The 18153-nt window shown below is 37.8% G+C and overlaps 2 protein-coding genes across 2 annotated transcripts; one reads left to right on the top strand and one right to left on the bottom strand.

Annotated features, from left to right (window-relative positions):
* The first annotated feature begins 214 nt into the window (after positions 1 to 214).
* coq10b (coenzyme Q10B) lies at positions 215 to 5907 on the top strand. Its single transcript, XM_079882420.1, has 5 exons — positions 215 to 388; positions 2597 to 2749; positions 4300 to 4492; positions 4634 to 4735; positions 5675 to 5907. The coding sequence occupies exons 1-5, from the start codon at positions 288 to 290 to the stop codon at positions 5840 to 5842; spliced, it is 717 nt and encodes a 238-aa protein (XP_079738546.1). The 5' UTR covers positions 215 to 287; the 3' UTR covers positions 5843 to 5907.
* Positions 5908 to 9997: 4090 nt separating this feature from the next.
* hspd1 (heat shock 60 protein 1) lies at positions 9998 to 17630 on the bottom strand. Its single transcript, XM_079882332.1, has 11 exons — positions 17473 to 17630; positions 15555 to 15730; positions 14765 to 15100; positions 14236 to 14331; positions 14047 to 14140; positions 13796 to 13964; positions 12364 to 12463; positions 11955 to 12200; positions 11697 to 11871; positions 11408 to 11586; positions 9998 to 10997 (listed from the first exon to the last, which is right to left on the bottom strand). Exons 2-11 carry the CDS (start codon positions 15726 to 15728, stop codon positions 10839 to 10841), a joined length of 1728 nt encoding a protein of 575 aa, XP_079738458.1. The 5' UTR covers positions 15729 to 15730; positions 17473 to 17630; the 3' UTR covers positions 9998 to 10838.
* Between the last annotated feature and the right edge of the window lie 523 nt (positions 17631 to 18153).

Raw genomic sequence — 18153 nt, 5'->3', positions numbered from 1 at the left:
AAACAAATTTAGCTGTAACCTTTACTAACTATGCACTGTAGGTCGCGCAGTCTGGGCAACCCAATCCCGCATCCCGTGACAATTCTGCGCACGCAAACCCTGTGCACAATTAAAATACTGACGTCAGTAGTCTCACTATGTGACGGACGGAAAACCCAACCAATCCGAATTCAAGAAAAACAGCTTCAGCCAATGAGATCCCAGGGAGGGTCTCTGAGAAGGCTGGTCTTCGAGACGGGAAAAAAAGATTTCTCGACGGGAGGAGGCGAAAAAGAGGTGAAGTGAAGATGGCGAGAGGCTCCCGGTGTTTGAGGAGAGCGGTGGCGGAATGTATCAGAAACTTACCTTCCACAACCAGTCGAGAAACACCGGGCAGGAATGGAGTGAGGTAAATAACGACGGTTTAGTGTTTCGAACGGCCTGTGTGCGGTTATGTGAAGATCGAAGTGATTATTGAAATAACTCGCGAGCTGCTGACGATAGTTGGACGGTTAGTTTCGCTCTTACAAGCGGATACAATTTAAGGCCAACTTGACATTTGTGTTAATAAAACCTTTATTTATATTCCAACAATGTATTCATGGATTTGACGTACTCAAATAAATGTGTAAAAACCACACTAACTTTAGGAGGAAGGGTGGGAGGGAGTCACATATCTGGTTGCCAGATAAGTGACAGCGGCAAGGTTAAGATATTATGTAATTGACCAGGTGTATCTAACAAGAGCTTTTCTCATTTTGGGAATAAATGATTATCAACTGCATGCAGCGGGTGTTTATTCGAGTGTATTTATTTTATCAATATAGCTTCAAGCTCAGATGCAGCCAAATGCTTTTAAGGGGAAACAACAAAAAGTGTGATTTTTGTTTTATTTTTGGAAAATCTGGTCACCAGCTGCATACAGTTAGTGTTAGATACGATTTCATTATTATACAATATAGCAGCATATCAGATGCAATCACTTTTTTTTTATTGGGGAAATAAACTTTTGCCACCCATTTACTGGGGAACTAACAAACAAACTTTTGGCACCCACCATGTAACCAAATATATAGTGCAACAATGATTTCATTAGTAATTCTTTCCAGACACCTTTGCAGGTTTACAGAATTCTGCAGAATATGTGACGTCACACAAGCCAAGCTGTGACGTTTATCACTTTTGGCCAGGGACGTAGTGTACCCATACCAACTGTTGGACAGCTTAGTGCCATAACTGCTTGGCATAAAGCCATCTGAAGTTTCTGTTCTGTCAGTATCTGCTGTCACAGTTACACATTACTTGACAGCTCTTGGCAGCACTTGCGCCGACATGAATGAATTTGGGTGCCGGTCTCTCCATTGAGGAGATATTGTGCCTTTTTTAGAGCAAAGTCCCATCCCCTTGCGTTTCAGATATGTGTACGTGATTGATCTGGCGTACATCGGACACATCTTAATGGAATGGGTTGTTACTACTGCCCTTGACTTGGTTATAGTGGTCAGTGATCTCTTGTGATTTATGTCTTAACAAATAGAGGACAGGTTAACATGTCATGATCTGCATATCCTTATATTTCCTTTAACCATGCTCCCAGTCCCATGGTGTGAATGCACAACTCCATAAGGTTTTGTAGTTAATGATGAACAGTTTGAATCAAGAAGTATTCCTTTTTTTCTTTTTCTTTTTTTTTCTAGTACACAACTGCTTTATGCAGCTTGTATTGTGGATTGCTTGTGTGGTCTAATTTGTAAGGCTGGTAGCATCACAGTTGGCATTTTTAAGCCCCTCATTAACATCTCAGAAGCTTGCCATTCAAAGTCTTTGTAAATTAAATTAGCCAGTGCATAACAATTAAAACAATACCGGGATCTCTTAAATGCTAAATTTTTACACACAATTGTTAAAATTTGCATAAATAAGTCATGATAGAGCATTGTACGTAAACTCTGTGCAACCTCATCTAGGCTACACGTACTTGTCACATGCTGTTTGCATTTTGGAAAGGTTGTTGACAGCTGTTTACCAATATTTTTTGTACATTTTAGTTACAAAAGTAACAATAAAGAGTCCATAATTATAATTTATTAACAATTATTCAGTTGTTTGCTAGGGATACCTCAAGTAAATTAGTAATGCTGAGATGGACATCACTGAAAGTGTTTCAGTGCGTTTATTCAATTAAGGATTCGTCAGCCCTTTAGCTCATAAGTTTGTGAATCTTGAAACGATTTTTTTAAAAGAGCTGGCTTCAGAGAGTTGTTTTATGAATTGGACTACATTGGTTGTGCTATATGTATGTGTGCGGCCCACAAGGACAACTCAATTTTAGAGTAGTTATTGGGATTTCGCATATTATTGTGATTAGATTAAAGATAACGTGCAACTGTTTTCACTATTCTTAATTCTTGATTGAGAGTCCAAATCTTGTCAATTGCAAACAGCTATCTATGTTGCTCATACGTTCTCTCCACTCTTATCTGTCTCAGGAGTCGTCTGCTATCTTGACACATCCAACAAACAGATAGTCCCTAAATTATCACACTAACAAAGTCTATGTATATGTACTGAGTATGCTTTTGCTGAATGACACACTTTCACCCTGTTTTGTCAACAGATATCTGTCTTCATGTGGAATTCTGATGACCAGAGTGCCTCCCCTCTTCAGGGCTGTGTCAGGTCGTACTGTGGTGGCTCCTGCCAGGAGCTTCTTCAACTTCTCAGAGTCCTTCAACAAGAGGAAGGAGTACTCTGAAAGACGTATTATTGGGTATGTTCCCAACCAAGTTTGATATGGTGGATGAGCTGTTGCTATTTTTTATTGAGATCCATGATTACGTTAGCCCCAGTGTTCCTGCAAAGATTGTTTATGTAACAGGGCATGGGAATATTTATTGTGTCAGCTTTCTAGGTATCTGGGGTTATTGGAGTATGGATCTGTTCTGGTTATCTCACGTCATCACAAGTTACTTAGGAACCGCTTCTGACAACCGATGCCTGACATTTTAGAGCAGAGGATCAGCTGTCCTGCAGAATAGAGCCCCAGCACTAATGCAGCACATGAACACATACTTAATTTGAAGAAGAACTTGTCTGCAGCCTATGACACAGGACAGGACACACTATATCCGCCATGTTGGCATCCTCCTTTGACCCATGTGCTCTTTGACCTATGACATACTAACAATAACCTTAACAATTCACTTCAGTGTTACTTATACTTGAAAAGAGACACCTAGCTCACAAGCCCCCCTCAGACTTACATTTCAGATTCAGATTAGACCAATCTACCTTTCTATGACCAGTCTAGATTCAGACTAGATTCTACAGGAAGGTGGTTCTCCTGAGACATACTGTTGGTATCCAGAAGGCTGTAAGGAGTGAGCCATGACAATCACCATTGTACCCTTGCATTGAACCATACATTGCTTCAGGGCAAGTCCATGTAATAAATCTACCATTAGTAGCTTTGGATAAAAGCATGTGCTAAATGATTATGTGAATATCCAGGAACAAAACTGAGCGACTGTGTAGTAAGCGCTTTTTAAAAAGAATCATATTGGTCGGATTGTGGCTTACAAGCAAATGGTGTGGGACTTGAGTTATTTCTCTGAACATTTTATTTGATCTTTCATCTTTAACTTGAAGGTCTTAAAATGCTCCAAAATGAGACCTTCAAACCTAAGGTGACCCCACTTTTACGTATGATGGACCCTGTGTACAAAAAAGTGACTGTAAACAAACAGTGTTTGACCTTTCTTCTGTCTTGATTCCATTCTGCAGTGACGTTCAGCATGACTCAATCCCACACTGATATGTCCCTTCATATCTGATTGGTTGTCTGAATCGACCATCAGAAACATGTTTCAGTGACGGCACTAAATCCATCTTCGTCTTTAGCAACAACCTTTTGTTTGGGTCACACCTATATGGTGATGAGTTATATTTAAATCATCCAATCTCCTTTGCACTGAGGTTATGAGCTGCCATGCCGATATTGTTAGATTTATAGGAAAGGTCATCGCACTCTTCAGACTATAACTGTAGATTCTGTGGTGTGACGTAATGACTAAAGGAGCTCAGGGCGGGTAATCAGACAGTTTATGAGCTATCACCATTGTGACCTTGAGCACTTAACCCTGGATTACTCCACTGTATTCAGTGTACTGTAAGTCACTTTGAGTTAAAGTGTCTGCCAAATTACGTAGAAAGACCCCCACCCAAGAGATCTTCTACCAAAATAAAAGCAAAACAATTGGTGTAATTTACACAGAACATTATTGTATTATCTTGGCTAACTGTCTTTTCTATGGCATGTAGGTACTCAATGCAGGAAATGTATGAAGTTGTGGCCAAGGTAGAAGACTACCTGCTGTTCGTGCCCTGGTGCAAGCGTTCAGACGTTGTATTCCGCCGCACAGGATTTTGCAAGGCCAAGCTGACTGTGGGCTTCCCTCCTGTGGTAGAAAACTACACCTCTCTCATTACTACAGTCCGCCCTCATTTGGTGAAGGTATGTACATCTTCATTTTTCTTTAATATAGATCTATTGTATGAATTGATGGCAGTGATTTAGTGGCATATACAGTGTTATCAGACTTTGTTAATCAAGTGTGTGAGCTACAAGTCATTTCTAACTTCTTCTGGTCTTAAGGCATCTTGCTCTGATGGAAAACTTTTCAATAGCCTTGAGACGGTGTGGCGCTTCAGTCCTGGTCTTCCTGGCTACCCCCGTACATGCACCCTTGACTTTGCTGTGAGTATTACCAACACAAACTGGTTTATCGTCCTCAGGTTAAGCTTTTTTTTTTTTATGTTTTTGAAACTGAAGTTCTTTTTGGATTTTGCAAAGACTCCTGTTTACCATTGCTCATACTTAAAGGAATATTTAAGAAATGAAAGTTTTGTCGTCATTTATTCACCCTCATGTCATCCGAAGCCCTTAAGTCTTTGTTCATCTTTGAAACACAAATTAGGTTATTTTCAGTATTTTTAGTTTCTATTGAAAGTTTGTTAAACCAAAACACTCCAGACACTGTTGCTTTGTGATGAACATATTTACTTTCGGCCTTTATTCACATATAAACTTTGATCAACACATACTTTTCAGCTTATCAAATATGGTAAACGGAAGCTGGTTCTTGCGTGTCAAGCAAGTACATTTCAGCTGGCTCAAGAAGTCCCATTCTCCTTCTCTTATATTTCAGAAAAGTCTTAAAATAAAGAGTTTTGGACCTTGAACCAGCTCTGAGATGAGTTATAACATTTATGAATTACAACATTTGATAACATTTGATTCAAAGCAGGAATTGAAAATCAGTGGGGAAAAAGGATTGTACTTGGCTCCTATTAAGAGGAAATGAAACATCTACTCATCCCATAAAGCACTGCGAAAAATGTAAATTAATCAGTTTGTTTTTATAATGGTATCCTACAAATATTCATAATGGTGGCTTTGCTACAACGCTTAAACAAGATTCACCAATCAGTTTCATTGCTTCTGGTGTTTGACTGCTAAACATTTTTGTCATCACAATGACTTTTACACAAGCTTGTACCATCATTTAACAAACTTAGAGCTTATGTTAGGTCTCTCTTAGAAGGTTTATGGGTTTAACTTAAGGAACCCGACTTGTGAGCTTTATAAATGTCGAGTTGGGACTGTCTTTGATTCGCTGCTTCTTTCTGTTCCTAGATTTCCTTTGAGTTCCGCTCGCTCCTGCATTCTCAGTTGGCCACCGTTTTCTTCGACGAGGTCGTGAAGCAGATGGTGTCAGCCTTCGAGCGGCGGGCGGCCAATCAGTTTGGCCCAGAGACACAGATCCCACGCGAACTCATGTTCCATGAGATCCACCACACGTAGTTCATTCCACATCTTCAGACGGATGGGGAGGGGGTGTCGTTCAGGGAACTGGTGGTTTTATTGAACGCTTACATTTAGAGTATTATAAAGACAGTCGGGAGAGCGGGAAAGCTGTGTGCTTGAATATCGTCAGTGCCTGGTCCAAACAAAACGGTTGATTTAAAACATTTAATGCTAAAAAACATGGCTGGATCTTTTTATGGGGGGCTTGATTGTCCCCACTGTGCCCTGCCCCACTACCTCCATGTAAACTTTTTTTTAAACCCGCTGTCAATATGGCGCCAGGAGCCGTATTTTTTATATGAGGACCTTGACATGGTTTTAAAAACAGCTGCCAAAAACCATAATGGCTTCATGAATGGCACAGTAGTCAAAGATCATGGGTTTCTTCGAAAAGACATTATTTTGAGGTATTTGAAAGTGCATTATGGAAAGATTGTCCCTCACGTTACACAGTTTATGTGACAGGTGAGTGATGTATTTATTTAAAAGCTTTTAGGTGATCCTTTAAGATTTCAAGAAAGGGACGAGGAGACTCAACTTGAGTGCATACGTCACGTGCAGAAGACTGACAGTTACTGCAGGCAAATGCACATAAAGCGCTATCAGGGTATCAAGGCCGCACACCGGACTCAGGTCTGTTGTATTCTTGCATACCAGCACAAATAAAGGCTTGAAAAACAAACGCTGAGAGGCTGACAAAAAAAACACTGCCTTGCGTTATACAAATTTGTGCAGTTTATCACTGGCAGTGGCGCTCCAGTTCACTCCTCCCATGGAAGTGAAATCTCATGATTTTAAGTGTCTATACTAAAGACTGCTTTTCTCTTCTAGAGGTGTGCAATATATTTGTATGTGGTTTTTAACAGACTGCTCACCCATCTACGATATCCACTGCTTTTAAAAGGGCCCAAACTCTGGGAACAGAGAGCGTACCGAATCTTTCCCAGAGCTCTCATCAGATTGTAGTGAGGTATCCGTCGCCACCGACCTTTAAAGATTCCAATCCACACCCTGCGCACATCCTCATGATTACTGCTTTTTTACAGAGAAAGTTACATATTATTTATCCTTATCTTAAATACATGTATGCGTGTAATCCGTGTATCCTATATTTATTTTGGTTATGGGTTAACCACGTGTACATATCTGATGTAAGACCACAGACTAAACTATAGTGCGCAACTGAGCTACAAAAAAAAAAAAGAAAAAAAAAAAAAGAATAATCTTTTTTTTTTTTCTTCATTTCTTTATTTCTGGGATATCTTTTTTTGTTTGTTTTAATTGAGGTGTTTTAATGAGTGTGTTGTGGGTGAATATATATCCTGCCTGCATGGTTTATAAACTATTTTTATATGTAAAACCTAGCCTTGTCTGGTGTGGTTTGTGTTTTGTTTATCAACATCTGGTTCTGACTAGTTTCTAAACTTAAAATAGGTTGATCATGTGAGGGGGTAATATTAGAAGGCTTCCAAATAACCCATTTTATGACCCCTAGTGGCCAGTGTCAGTGGCGGCTCTAAGATCTAATTACAACACACTGGCTGTGTTGGAATGGAATATTAGTGTCATGAAAATGTGCAGAACGCACAGCATGCTGTCTACTATTTTTAGTTTTAGATAGTGTGTGAAATGGAATTAATTATTCAATGGTATAAATATCAAACTGAAGCATGTAACATTCGTCACAAGTCCTTTTACTCAGAAAGAAATGGTTATTTTGCGTTGTTATAGAATACTACATTTCTATTATTATTATTATTGCACAGAAAATGAGCAAGAAATACTGCTGTTTAATAGTATTAGTATAATAGTATTATGTTATTCACAGCCTTTGGATCATTGAAGCAGTCATTTATCATCCTGAGAGAAGTTTTGGTAACACTTTTATTTTACACTGTCCTTGTTTCAGACATATGTTAACTGTATAGTATTAACTGCAATTAACCCCAAATCAAACCCTAAATCCTAACCTTCACAATATAGTAAGTACATGTTCTAAATTAATATTACTCAGTACTTAAATAGATAATTACACTGTAACAAGGACACAGTTTTTTTTTTTTTGCAAAGTACAGGAACACATTCACAAAACTACTGATCTCTGAAAGTTATTAAAACTATTAAATGTTACATTAGATCATTAATCTACATTCAGATAAAGTTATGACTCATGAGGTTTACCAAGGCTGCATTTATTCGATTAAAAATACAATAAAAACTAAATATTTTGAAGTATTATTAAAATTTAAAATAATGTAATTTATTCCTGTCATGGCAAGGCTGAATTTTCAGGATCATTACCAAGTAATCATTACCTTTAAATCTCAGACTAAAATGCTGAATTGGTTCTCAAGAAACAATTTTTATATAATTATTATTTTTATTTTTTTTAGGATGCTTTGATAAGTAAAAAGTTCAAAAGAAATCCATATCTTTTGTAACATTTTAATGGCTTAACTCACTTTTAATCAATTTGAAGCATCCTTACTGAAAAAAAGTTTTAATTTATTTAAAAAAAGAAAATCTTACAAAACTTTTGAAAGGAAGTGTTTATGAAACTACTGATCTGGATTAGTTCACTTAAAAAATTCAAATTCTGTCATTTACCTCAAACCTCTTTGGAGATTTTTTTTTTTTTAGCATCTTCATGCAGCTCTTTTAGACACAACGTTAATAAACTGTGACCATGTGCTGTCAAGCTCCAAAAGGACAAAAAAAATTGCACAAAATGTATCATAAATGAAAATCAAATATGGCCCCTATAATGATGGTTGGATGTCAAACCAGCATAATTTTCATGTAAACAACTACTTAGGACTTATTAAGGTGTTGTACTATTCACATTACTGTCAACAAGTCAAGACTTGACATGAAATCAGAATGAAGCGATTTCTTGATATGTTCCTGGTTGCATTAGTGCATATTACAAAGGAAACAAATGTTTGTCTTTGTAATCATCAAAACATAACTTCACGGTTTTCATTTTCAGGCTGCTGGTGTTTTGAGGAGTGTAGTCATCTATGGAATGTCCTTTCACATTCCAATCAATTCTTCAGTGGATGAACTTGAGTTTTGAGTGGTGTTTTATGATGACTTCATTGACTTAAGAGGCCTGGTTTCACAGACAAGGGTTAGATTAAGCCAGGATTAGGCCTTAGTTCAATTAAGACATTTATGAACGTGAATCTGGAGACAAAACAATGGCACTGACATATTAAAGATATTTCAGTGCCAGTTGCTTTCAGTTAAAAGAGCTCAAACATACATTTTAGTCTGGGACTAGGCTTAAGTCTTGTCTGTGAAACCGAGGGAAAATGTCTCAAGTCATCAGTCCTAGTCACGCCATCACTACAATAAGGCTGCGTCAGAAATCGCATTCTCTCTCAAGTACATTCTGAATGGTGAATGTGTAAAGTATGAATGTAATCTGGACATACTACATTCGCCATGGCATGTTGTAATTATCATGTGACCTACCAGGATCTGTTGTGTTGCTTAACTGCCATTCATAAATCCTCTCCCATGGAGTCATGGGATATTAAAGTATCCATTGTATGCACACTAAGAATCTCACTGAAAGAAGTAGGTCATCCGGGGTCTTTTTGCCTACTCTTTTATGAGTACTGTGATTTCAGACATATGTCATATACAGTTTTTTTGCTGTATCTGCAATTTCAGATGCAGGCTAAATTCATCGCTATTTTAAAAGGATTATCTTCCAGAGAAGGAAGCCACTGAGGCTAGGACATTGACGGGACAAAATTTATTTCTTTGTGAACACTGAATTTTATTAAATAAAAAATACAGAATTAATGACTATATTGTACAAAACATTGTTGGATGATTGTTGCACATTCATAGAGAATATATCTTAAAAAAACAAAACAAACAAAAAAAATCTCTTAATGAACAGCAGTTCTTCAAACACGATTCTGTACCACTAGACTACCGAAGAGTTCGATCTTTAAAATGAATTCACACTAATCGTATTCAGTATATTGTTGGGCATATGCTTGTATGACTGTTTTTAAACTGATGTGCAACAAGTTCACCCATCCCTCCACTTAACCTTCCTCACAAACTCTAGTCTTGACCAAAAGATGTTTAAAGCTCAGATTTTAAAAGATTAGTTCACCCACAAATAATATTCTGTCATAATTTAAGTCAGTGGGGTCTGATGTTTTTTTTTTTTTTGAGCCCATTGATATTCAAAGTATCAACTTTGTTTCACAGAAGAAGAAAAACAAAAACAAAGAAACATACAGGTTTAGAACAACATGGAGAATAAATGACAGTTTTCATTTTTGGGTGAACATCACTTTTAGATATTAAACCAGAAAAAGAAAAAAGGAAAACATTAGCAAACAATTCTGCAAGCTGATATCCAAGTATTTCCATTCAGTGGGAAAAACTGTAACAAAGGCAAAACAAGTACATGCTTTGTCAGAGTTATCCTCAAATGAGGGTTTTATTTTTATATGAAACAATGAACCATGTACAAAAAAAAAATGAACTGTTAAATGAAGTGGAATTTTTTTTAAAGATACAACTGATCAAAGTTTCAACTACTTTCTTGCTCATGAAGGCAGACTTTAACCATAACATTTGGCTTTTTAAGCCCCTACAGATGGTCATTCAGAACCAGCTATATATCACATGGTACAACAGCATGACAATATGCAATTTGTTAAATGCACTTTCCCATTAGACATTATTAGTGAGCACAATGTTACAGAACAAAGGCGAAAAGACTCATTATCCCTGGTCACATGATCGGGAACTCGTCTTTAAAGAAGTAGGGTGATGTCTTCAGCCATGAGTAAAGAGATAAGATCGGACAGTGGTGGAAGGATGGGAGACTGTAACGTCCATTTCTTTTGCTCCATGTTCAGACCACTAGCACTCAGTTTCGGCAGGTTTTTCCAAGATGAAAGGGAGGGGCAAATCATGTCCCCTGCCCACAACCCTTCCACTAAAGTCAGTGCAAATCGGTTTAGAATCCCATGCCACCCATTCCACCCATGCCTCCCATTCCTCCCATTCCTCCAGCCGGCATGTCCTCTTTCTCCTTCGGTAGCTCGGTGACAACGGCTTCAGCAGTCGACAGCAGAGACGCAACACCTGCGGCGTCTAGCAATGCCGTCCTCACAACCTGCAGGGGGAGACAAATTTCATTTGAATAAAAGAGCATTACAATTCTGGCAGATACTAATAAGCCAATTATTATTTTCATGTTATAGCCAATAACTGGTAAATGGCAAATATTAAAATTCAATGCCATTTTGTCTAAGTTAAAAATAATCAGTTTAAATGCTACAAATTAATTTAGGCAAATCATTAAAATGTATTGGGCATCACAATAAAATATATAAAAATGTAGCGTCAGTGTGATTATTATTTTAATAAATACATTCAGAGCAAGGATTCCTTAAAAAATAAGATAAAGTGACATTGAAGACTTGTCACATTTTTATTTCAAAAGGACTTTATTTAAAAGCCACTTTGATAGAAGTTATCGGTTTAAATCAGTGACATCTATGTTTGTGAACCACACATACACACCTTTGTGGGGTCGATAATGCCTCTTTCGACCATATTGACATATTCTCCAAGCATAGCATCATATCCAATCTCTGGAGAGCCCTGCAAGATCTTTTCCACCACCAGAGAGCCTTCAACTCCTGCATTCTTGGCAATGGTCATTGCCGGAATACGAAGAGCTCTGCGAATAATGTCGATACCTGGAAGAGCAAGCCAAAAAAAAAAAACGACAACAACAACTCAGTTTTAAGAAGTTAACACAGGGTTATTTCTTTTAGGGTCTGGACTGAGGATGAGATCTCGTCCTTACCAATCTTCTGATCAGAATTGGCTGGCTTGATGTTCTCCAGGGCTGGGATGCAGCGGAGCAGGGCGCATCCTCCTCCAGGAACGATTCCCTCTTCCACAGCAGCTCGAGTGGCATTCAGCGCATCAGTGACACGGTCTTTCTTCTCATTTACTTCAACGTCACTTGTTCCACCAACCTAACAAAGAGAATAGTGATTTTTAATCAGGATGATGGCAGATAAATGCATTACACTAAGCTACACGCTTCCTGCTTTCATACCTTAATCACAGCCACTCCATCAGAGAGCTTGGCCAGACGCTCGTTGAGTTTCTCCTTCTCGTAGTCACTGCTTGTGCTCTCCAGCTGTTCAGCAATCTCATTCGCACGCTTCTCAATGGCTGATGGATCACCGCGGCCTTTGAGGAGCATCGTGTCATCCTTTGTCACGATGACCTCTCCGACCTTGCCAAAGTCATGTAACTGGATATCCTCAATGGCCAGACCCATGGCTTCATCACCAAACACCTAAAAACAGTTCAGGGGTGTTAAAAGATTGGGCAATGGAAAATACCTCATGATATGATACACGCCACAACAATTCAATATGTTGATGCATCACATAAGTGAGGCCTTTTAAATGAGTTCATTTAAAATCATGAATACAGACGAAGACAAGACGGGTACATACCGTGCCTCCAGTGGAAACTGCCATATCCTGCAGCTGGTTCTTACGGTTATCCCCGAATCCTGGAGCCTTGACTGCCACGACCTGAAGTCCAACCTTCAACCTGTTGGTGAGATTTAGCATTGACCTTTAACCCAGAACCTTTAAATAACAGGCTATTCATAAACATCAAAATGACCATCTCTTACAAAAAAGAAAATAGGTTTCCACCAAAATACTATTACTACAATAGCTACATTTTTGTATGCATGTATGTATTGAAATGTTCACTAGTATTAGTCAAAGTCATTAAAAATATATAAATAAATATTTTATAAAATCAGTAATAGTATTTCATTAATAATTCTGTCATCTATTTACAGTTTTTAATACATGTAATGATTTCAAAACCATTTGGAAAACATTTTGAAGATGATTTCATATTTATTCAACAACAACAACTTTTGTTAGGGATGACAATCAAAATCAGTCATTGACTTTTGTTTAGTGAGTAAATGCAGTGCCAAGTTTGACGTTGTTTGGATTAGAAATGCAAAAGATAGTTAAATATATCGGTAAAAGAAGCACTTAGAAGGTTGTGGTTTAAAAATAAAAATTCTGACAAACACTCTGTCAGCTAAACATTAAGTCAGCTACACTGTTTACTTCTGAATATTATATTTTTATTTACGGCCATCATTTGTAGTAGCCTATTCACAAACTGTTTGCTTAAGCGTAGCGTTTTCTCGGAGTTCACTGAGTAGCCTGCTCCCTCAATCGTCGCGCTTATTCATTTGTGGATGTTAACTGAAACTGTATGTCAGCTACACTGTTTACTTCTGAATATTATATTTAATTCTGGTGCGCTTAACGCTATCGCTACTGTGTAATAGTAGCCTATGCTATTCACCAACTAAACATATCCTATTCAATGCGTTCACAGTCTCTTTCACAGCCATCATTTGTAGTGGCCTATTCACAAACTGTTTCCTCAAGCATAGCGTTTTCTCGGAGTTCACAGTGTAGCCTGCTCCCTCAATCGTGTAGTTCAATTTTCCATATTTATGTCATTATGTCAGTATCAGTATTTGCTTTCTACCATGCGCAAATAAAAATTTCACTGAACTTTTGCTGTGTAATTGTAACAATGAGCACTCAATCACACCGAACCAACAATTACTGAAAACACAAAAACTGATTTTGCACCGGCACTTCGCACTAGTTTATTATAATGTCAAAAATTCTGAAAACTGTTTAAAGGAGATTCCATAATTAATTAAACAACTAACTGTACAATAATAGTATTTTGTTCATTTGTGTGGGATGGCAGTCAAAATCAGTCAGTAAATGGACTTTTTTTGGAAGTTCAGGCTTAATAAAACCTAGTTCTCTTTCATATTTATCCATTTCACACATTTCTTGTGGATTTGATGTTATTTATGTTTGAGAAACAAACCTGTTGAGGACCAGAGTGCTGAGTGCTTCTCCATCCACATCTTCAGCCACAATGACCAGAGGCTTGCGATGCTGGTTGGCAATTTCCAGAGCTGGTACGATGCTCTGTACGCTGGAGATCTTCTTCTCACTCAGAAGCACATAAGCATCCTGGAACTCACACTTCTGGCCTGGAAGAAGAGAATAAACGCTGTTGTCATTCCAGCCTTATTAGTGGTACATACACATGACCTTCCAATACCAAATACGCACCTTTAGCGGTGTTGATGAAGTAGGGAGAAATGTAGCCACGATCAAACTTCATGCCCTCAATGATCTCAAGCTCGTCATGTAAGGTTTTACCATCCTATAAACAATAATAACAGTTCAAGTCTGAGATATTTTAAGGACCAAACCATAATTCCATCTGTACTAAATACTACTTTCACTGTAGCAGCCTACCTTCACTGTAATAACACCCTTGCGTCCAACTTTCTTCATGGCATTGGAGATGATTTGACCAACTTCAATGTCTCCATTGGCAGAAATAGTGGCCACCTGTGTCAAAGAAAGATTGACGGAAATAAAATTTAAAGAAAAAGGACAAAAAAAAAACTCTGATCACATTTAGTATTTAAGGTTAAGGTCAACATGAAATCTGAACTGACCATTCTTATTTTGTTTTATATTGCCATATTTATTATAAATGATTTTCACGCACATTTTTTTAAAATTAATGTGCTTTAATCAAAATAACTTCCCCCTCCCTTGTGCAACTACATCTCTTTTCTGATGATGTGTTCACCGACACAAGGGTAGAACAACTTGTCACATGAGATCACAGCAATAGCAAACCACAACAATCCAATCAATTCCCTGAAGTCCCGACCTAATTTTTTTCTTGTTCGAGAAGTTGTTTCACTTGGACATACATTACAAAAGAGAAGAAAAGCAACTTCTATTTCATGTCGAATTTAAGACCACTTTTTACCTGAGCAATTTCCTCAGGTGTTGTGACTGGCTTGGAGAGTTTCTTGAGTTCATTGATGATTTCTTCCACTGCCATCATGACTCCTCTACGGATCTCCACAGGGTTGGCGCCTTTGCTGATGGTGTCAAATCCCTCCTTGGCAATAGCACGTGCCAGTACTGTGGCGGTTGTAGTGCCGTCACCAGCCTCCTCATTAGTGTTGTTGGCCACGTCCTGTACCAGCCTGGCCCCGATGTTCTTATACCTATCTTTCAGCTCGATACTTTTAGCAACAGTGACACCATCTTTGGTGACTTTGGGGCTTCCCCAGCTCTGCTCAATGATAACGGTGCGACCCTGGAGGAAAGAGGCCAATCTAGTTGTGTTTCTTCCATTAATGATTACAAACTTGGCTTTAAAGGGTTAGTTCACCCAAAAATTTGAATTCTTTCATTGATTCCTCACCCTCATGTCGTTCCAAAGCCGCAAGAATTTCGTTCATCTTCGGAACACAAATGAAGATCTTTTTCGATGAAATCTGAGAGCTTTCTATCCCTCCTAAAGACAGCTACGCAACTACAACTAGTGATCTCTTTATTATGAAGCGTCAAAGTTTCGGTTGCGTAGCTGTCTATGGAGGGACAGAAAGCTCTCAGATTACATCAAAAAGATCTTAATTTGTAAAGTCTTGTGGCTATGGAACGACATGAGGGTGAGGAATCAATGACAATTTTCATTTTTGGGTGAACTATTCCTTTAAGAGCAATAACATGTCTACTGTTCCTCTAGAAACTTGTCAAACTAAGCATACCTTTGGTCCCATGGTGACAGCCACGGCATCAGCCAAAAGGTCAACGCCCTGAAGCATGAGGGCCCGGGCATCTGCCCCAAACTTGACGTCCTTGGCATACGCACGAGTCAGGTGTGGGGCCAGGGCCCTGCACACTGGCCTCATCTGTTTCATTACACTGGGTAAACGCAGCATTTCTAAGAGAAAGAGAGCAGAAGACTAACATTCAATATTTAAAAAAAAAAAAGATAATAATTGTAAGTGATTTCTACACCATTAAAGTATTAGTAAAAAAGTTAATCGTTCTCAGAAGACTAGTGATTATCAACTTTATAATGGCCCCCATTGTCTCCTTTTCCGGATAAAATATTTTTATTCACAATTTCTACTTGATAAAATATTTTAGAGCTTGGCAGAACTAAACTAAATGAATATTCTTTAAAAATGCCCACAAGATCTTGGCAATTCTTTATAAAAATACCCACAAGATTGTGTTACATTTACATTTAAAAGTCTAGAAATCACACTTTCAGAATGAGGCTTCCTCCCGTATCCAGGTTATCCAACACCCTGGAAATACTGGTTCTTCAAATACTACAAATTGAATTAAAAATATGAAATGTTGATTTTTAGTTGTTTTGTCTTTGTTAGTCACCTTTGGAAGTTTGCCTCAGCCCCCTGGTTGAGAACCATTCATTTAAACAAAACAGGTAGCCCCGCCCAAAACGCACGGCATTGGTTGAGGGTAGCACACAGCCGTTTCTGATTGGCAAATAGCCACAGACAGCACGCCACTCAAGTTTCTTTTTTGATTTGCATAGCCTAGTCACAGACTAATGTGATTTTTCATAGGAATTTTAGTGATAAAGACATTTTAATACATGGCATTCATTTCTAAGAAAATACTTGTTTGTTTGTTTTAAACCACATACAAAAATAAGTCTATTGTCGAGGTCACATGCTAACCACCCCAGACTCCAAAAATTAGACTTTGCCCCCGCTGGTCCTTGAATGGATTACACTGCCTGATTCATTCATTCATTCGTTATCCTACTCTCTTTATACTTAATGTCCTTAACATCAAAACATTCCGTAAAATGTTTTAATATTGATCGTTAAAGTAAATGTGAGGAGATAATCACAATTTCATGGTTCTCATGGATAATGTTTCGAGGAAAAAAAAAAACAGATAAAAAAAAAAAATCAAAACAGGAAAAAAGGTTAAAAGTTTTTTTAAACTAAACTGAAATGTGTGTTCACGTAAACGTGTAGATGCAGAGTCCCTCATCTAACCCACGTGTGTTCAGGGCGTCCGTCACAAGGTCAAAATCACTCCGCGTCACGACAGAGACGGAAATGATCCCTTTCATCTCCATGAGTTCACGTTAATTCCCGGGGTATTCCTTTTGTTTTATTAAAACTACACATTGTAGCCCTGACACCGATTAATTATTCCATACATATATAATATGCTTAGGCCTCAGTTTCATAGAATTTGCTATAGTTAGCATGCGAGCTATAATCATCACTATGTTTCAATTAAGACTGCGCTTTACTTCTTTTGCTTATAAAACAGTAACGTTAGTCAAGGCAGCAGATATAACACCAATGCAGTATAATGGCTAAGCAGTGCACATGCTGTGCGAAACACGTTTGTTTGTGTAATTCTGATAAGCAGCATCTGCAATAACGTATAAATGTACAAAAATATGACTAAATGACAGCTAACTAGTCAATAAACATGCACAATGTTACTTTCAAATCCAAGAAACAAACTGACAGTTACAGTTACTAGCATTACATGATGGTGTTACGTATCTGCCTGTTTGATCTCAATAACTTCATCTTTATATTAACTTACCAGGCCGGTTAAAAGCGTTATGCAATATAGTATGTTGATACGCTTTTATAGAGGTGGATAATTCTCTAAATGACTTACTGCAGAGTGGTCTGTAGGTGAATGAAGGGATGCTCGTGACCGTCAGTACAGCAGACTGAATGATCTAAGCTGAGGAGCCGCTATAGATTTGCTGCAGTTACACTCACTTTAGTGAACATGTGTTCTTCATCCGGGTAACCTCCTCGCCGCCCCGACATCTGAATAACACAATACTCTCATTAAATACTTGATTATTCTCTTCAAATACCTACGTCCTTTTATTTGCTTTTTGCCTCAATGCCACTGAACACATTTTATTGATACTGCGGGAAAACATAAATAAAATATACACAAATTGGCCATTAAATTGTTATTATGCTCGTTCCTGGGTTTCAAGTTCGAGAAATTTCGCTGATTCTATTGGAGAAAAAAAAGACGTCAGAGGTCATGGTTGTGCAACCACCGAATTTATTGCGTTTTTCAAATGTCTATGGATTTGTTAATAGTTTTATAATATATTTGTATTTTGTATTATATAATTATCAGTGTTTATTATTATTTATTTGATTATATTGCCACTTTTACCATTCATTCACAACCTTTATTTTGGTTTTTACTATTTCTTTGGTTATTTGTAATCCACTTCAGTTTTAAATTTTTGTCGTCTTTTTAGAATAGAAATTACACAAAAATAAATATATATTAAAATGTCTTTGTGCAACGTTCAGGCGATCGAGGAAT

This window comes from Squalius cephalus (genome assembly GCF_949319135.1).
Source record: "Squalius cephalus genome assembly, chromosome: 9".
NCBI lineage: Eukaryota > Metazoa > Chordata > Actinopteri > Cypriniformes > Leuciscidae > Squalius > Squalius cephalus.
Note: the sequence above shows the minus strand (reverse complement) of the source record. Positions and strands in the feature narration are given on the sequence as shown.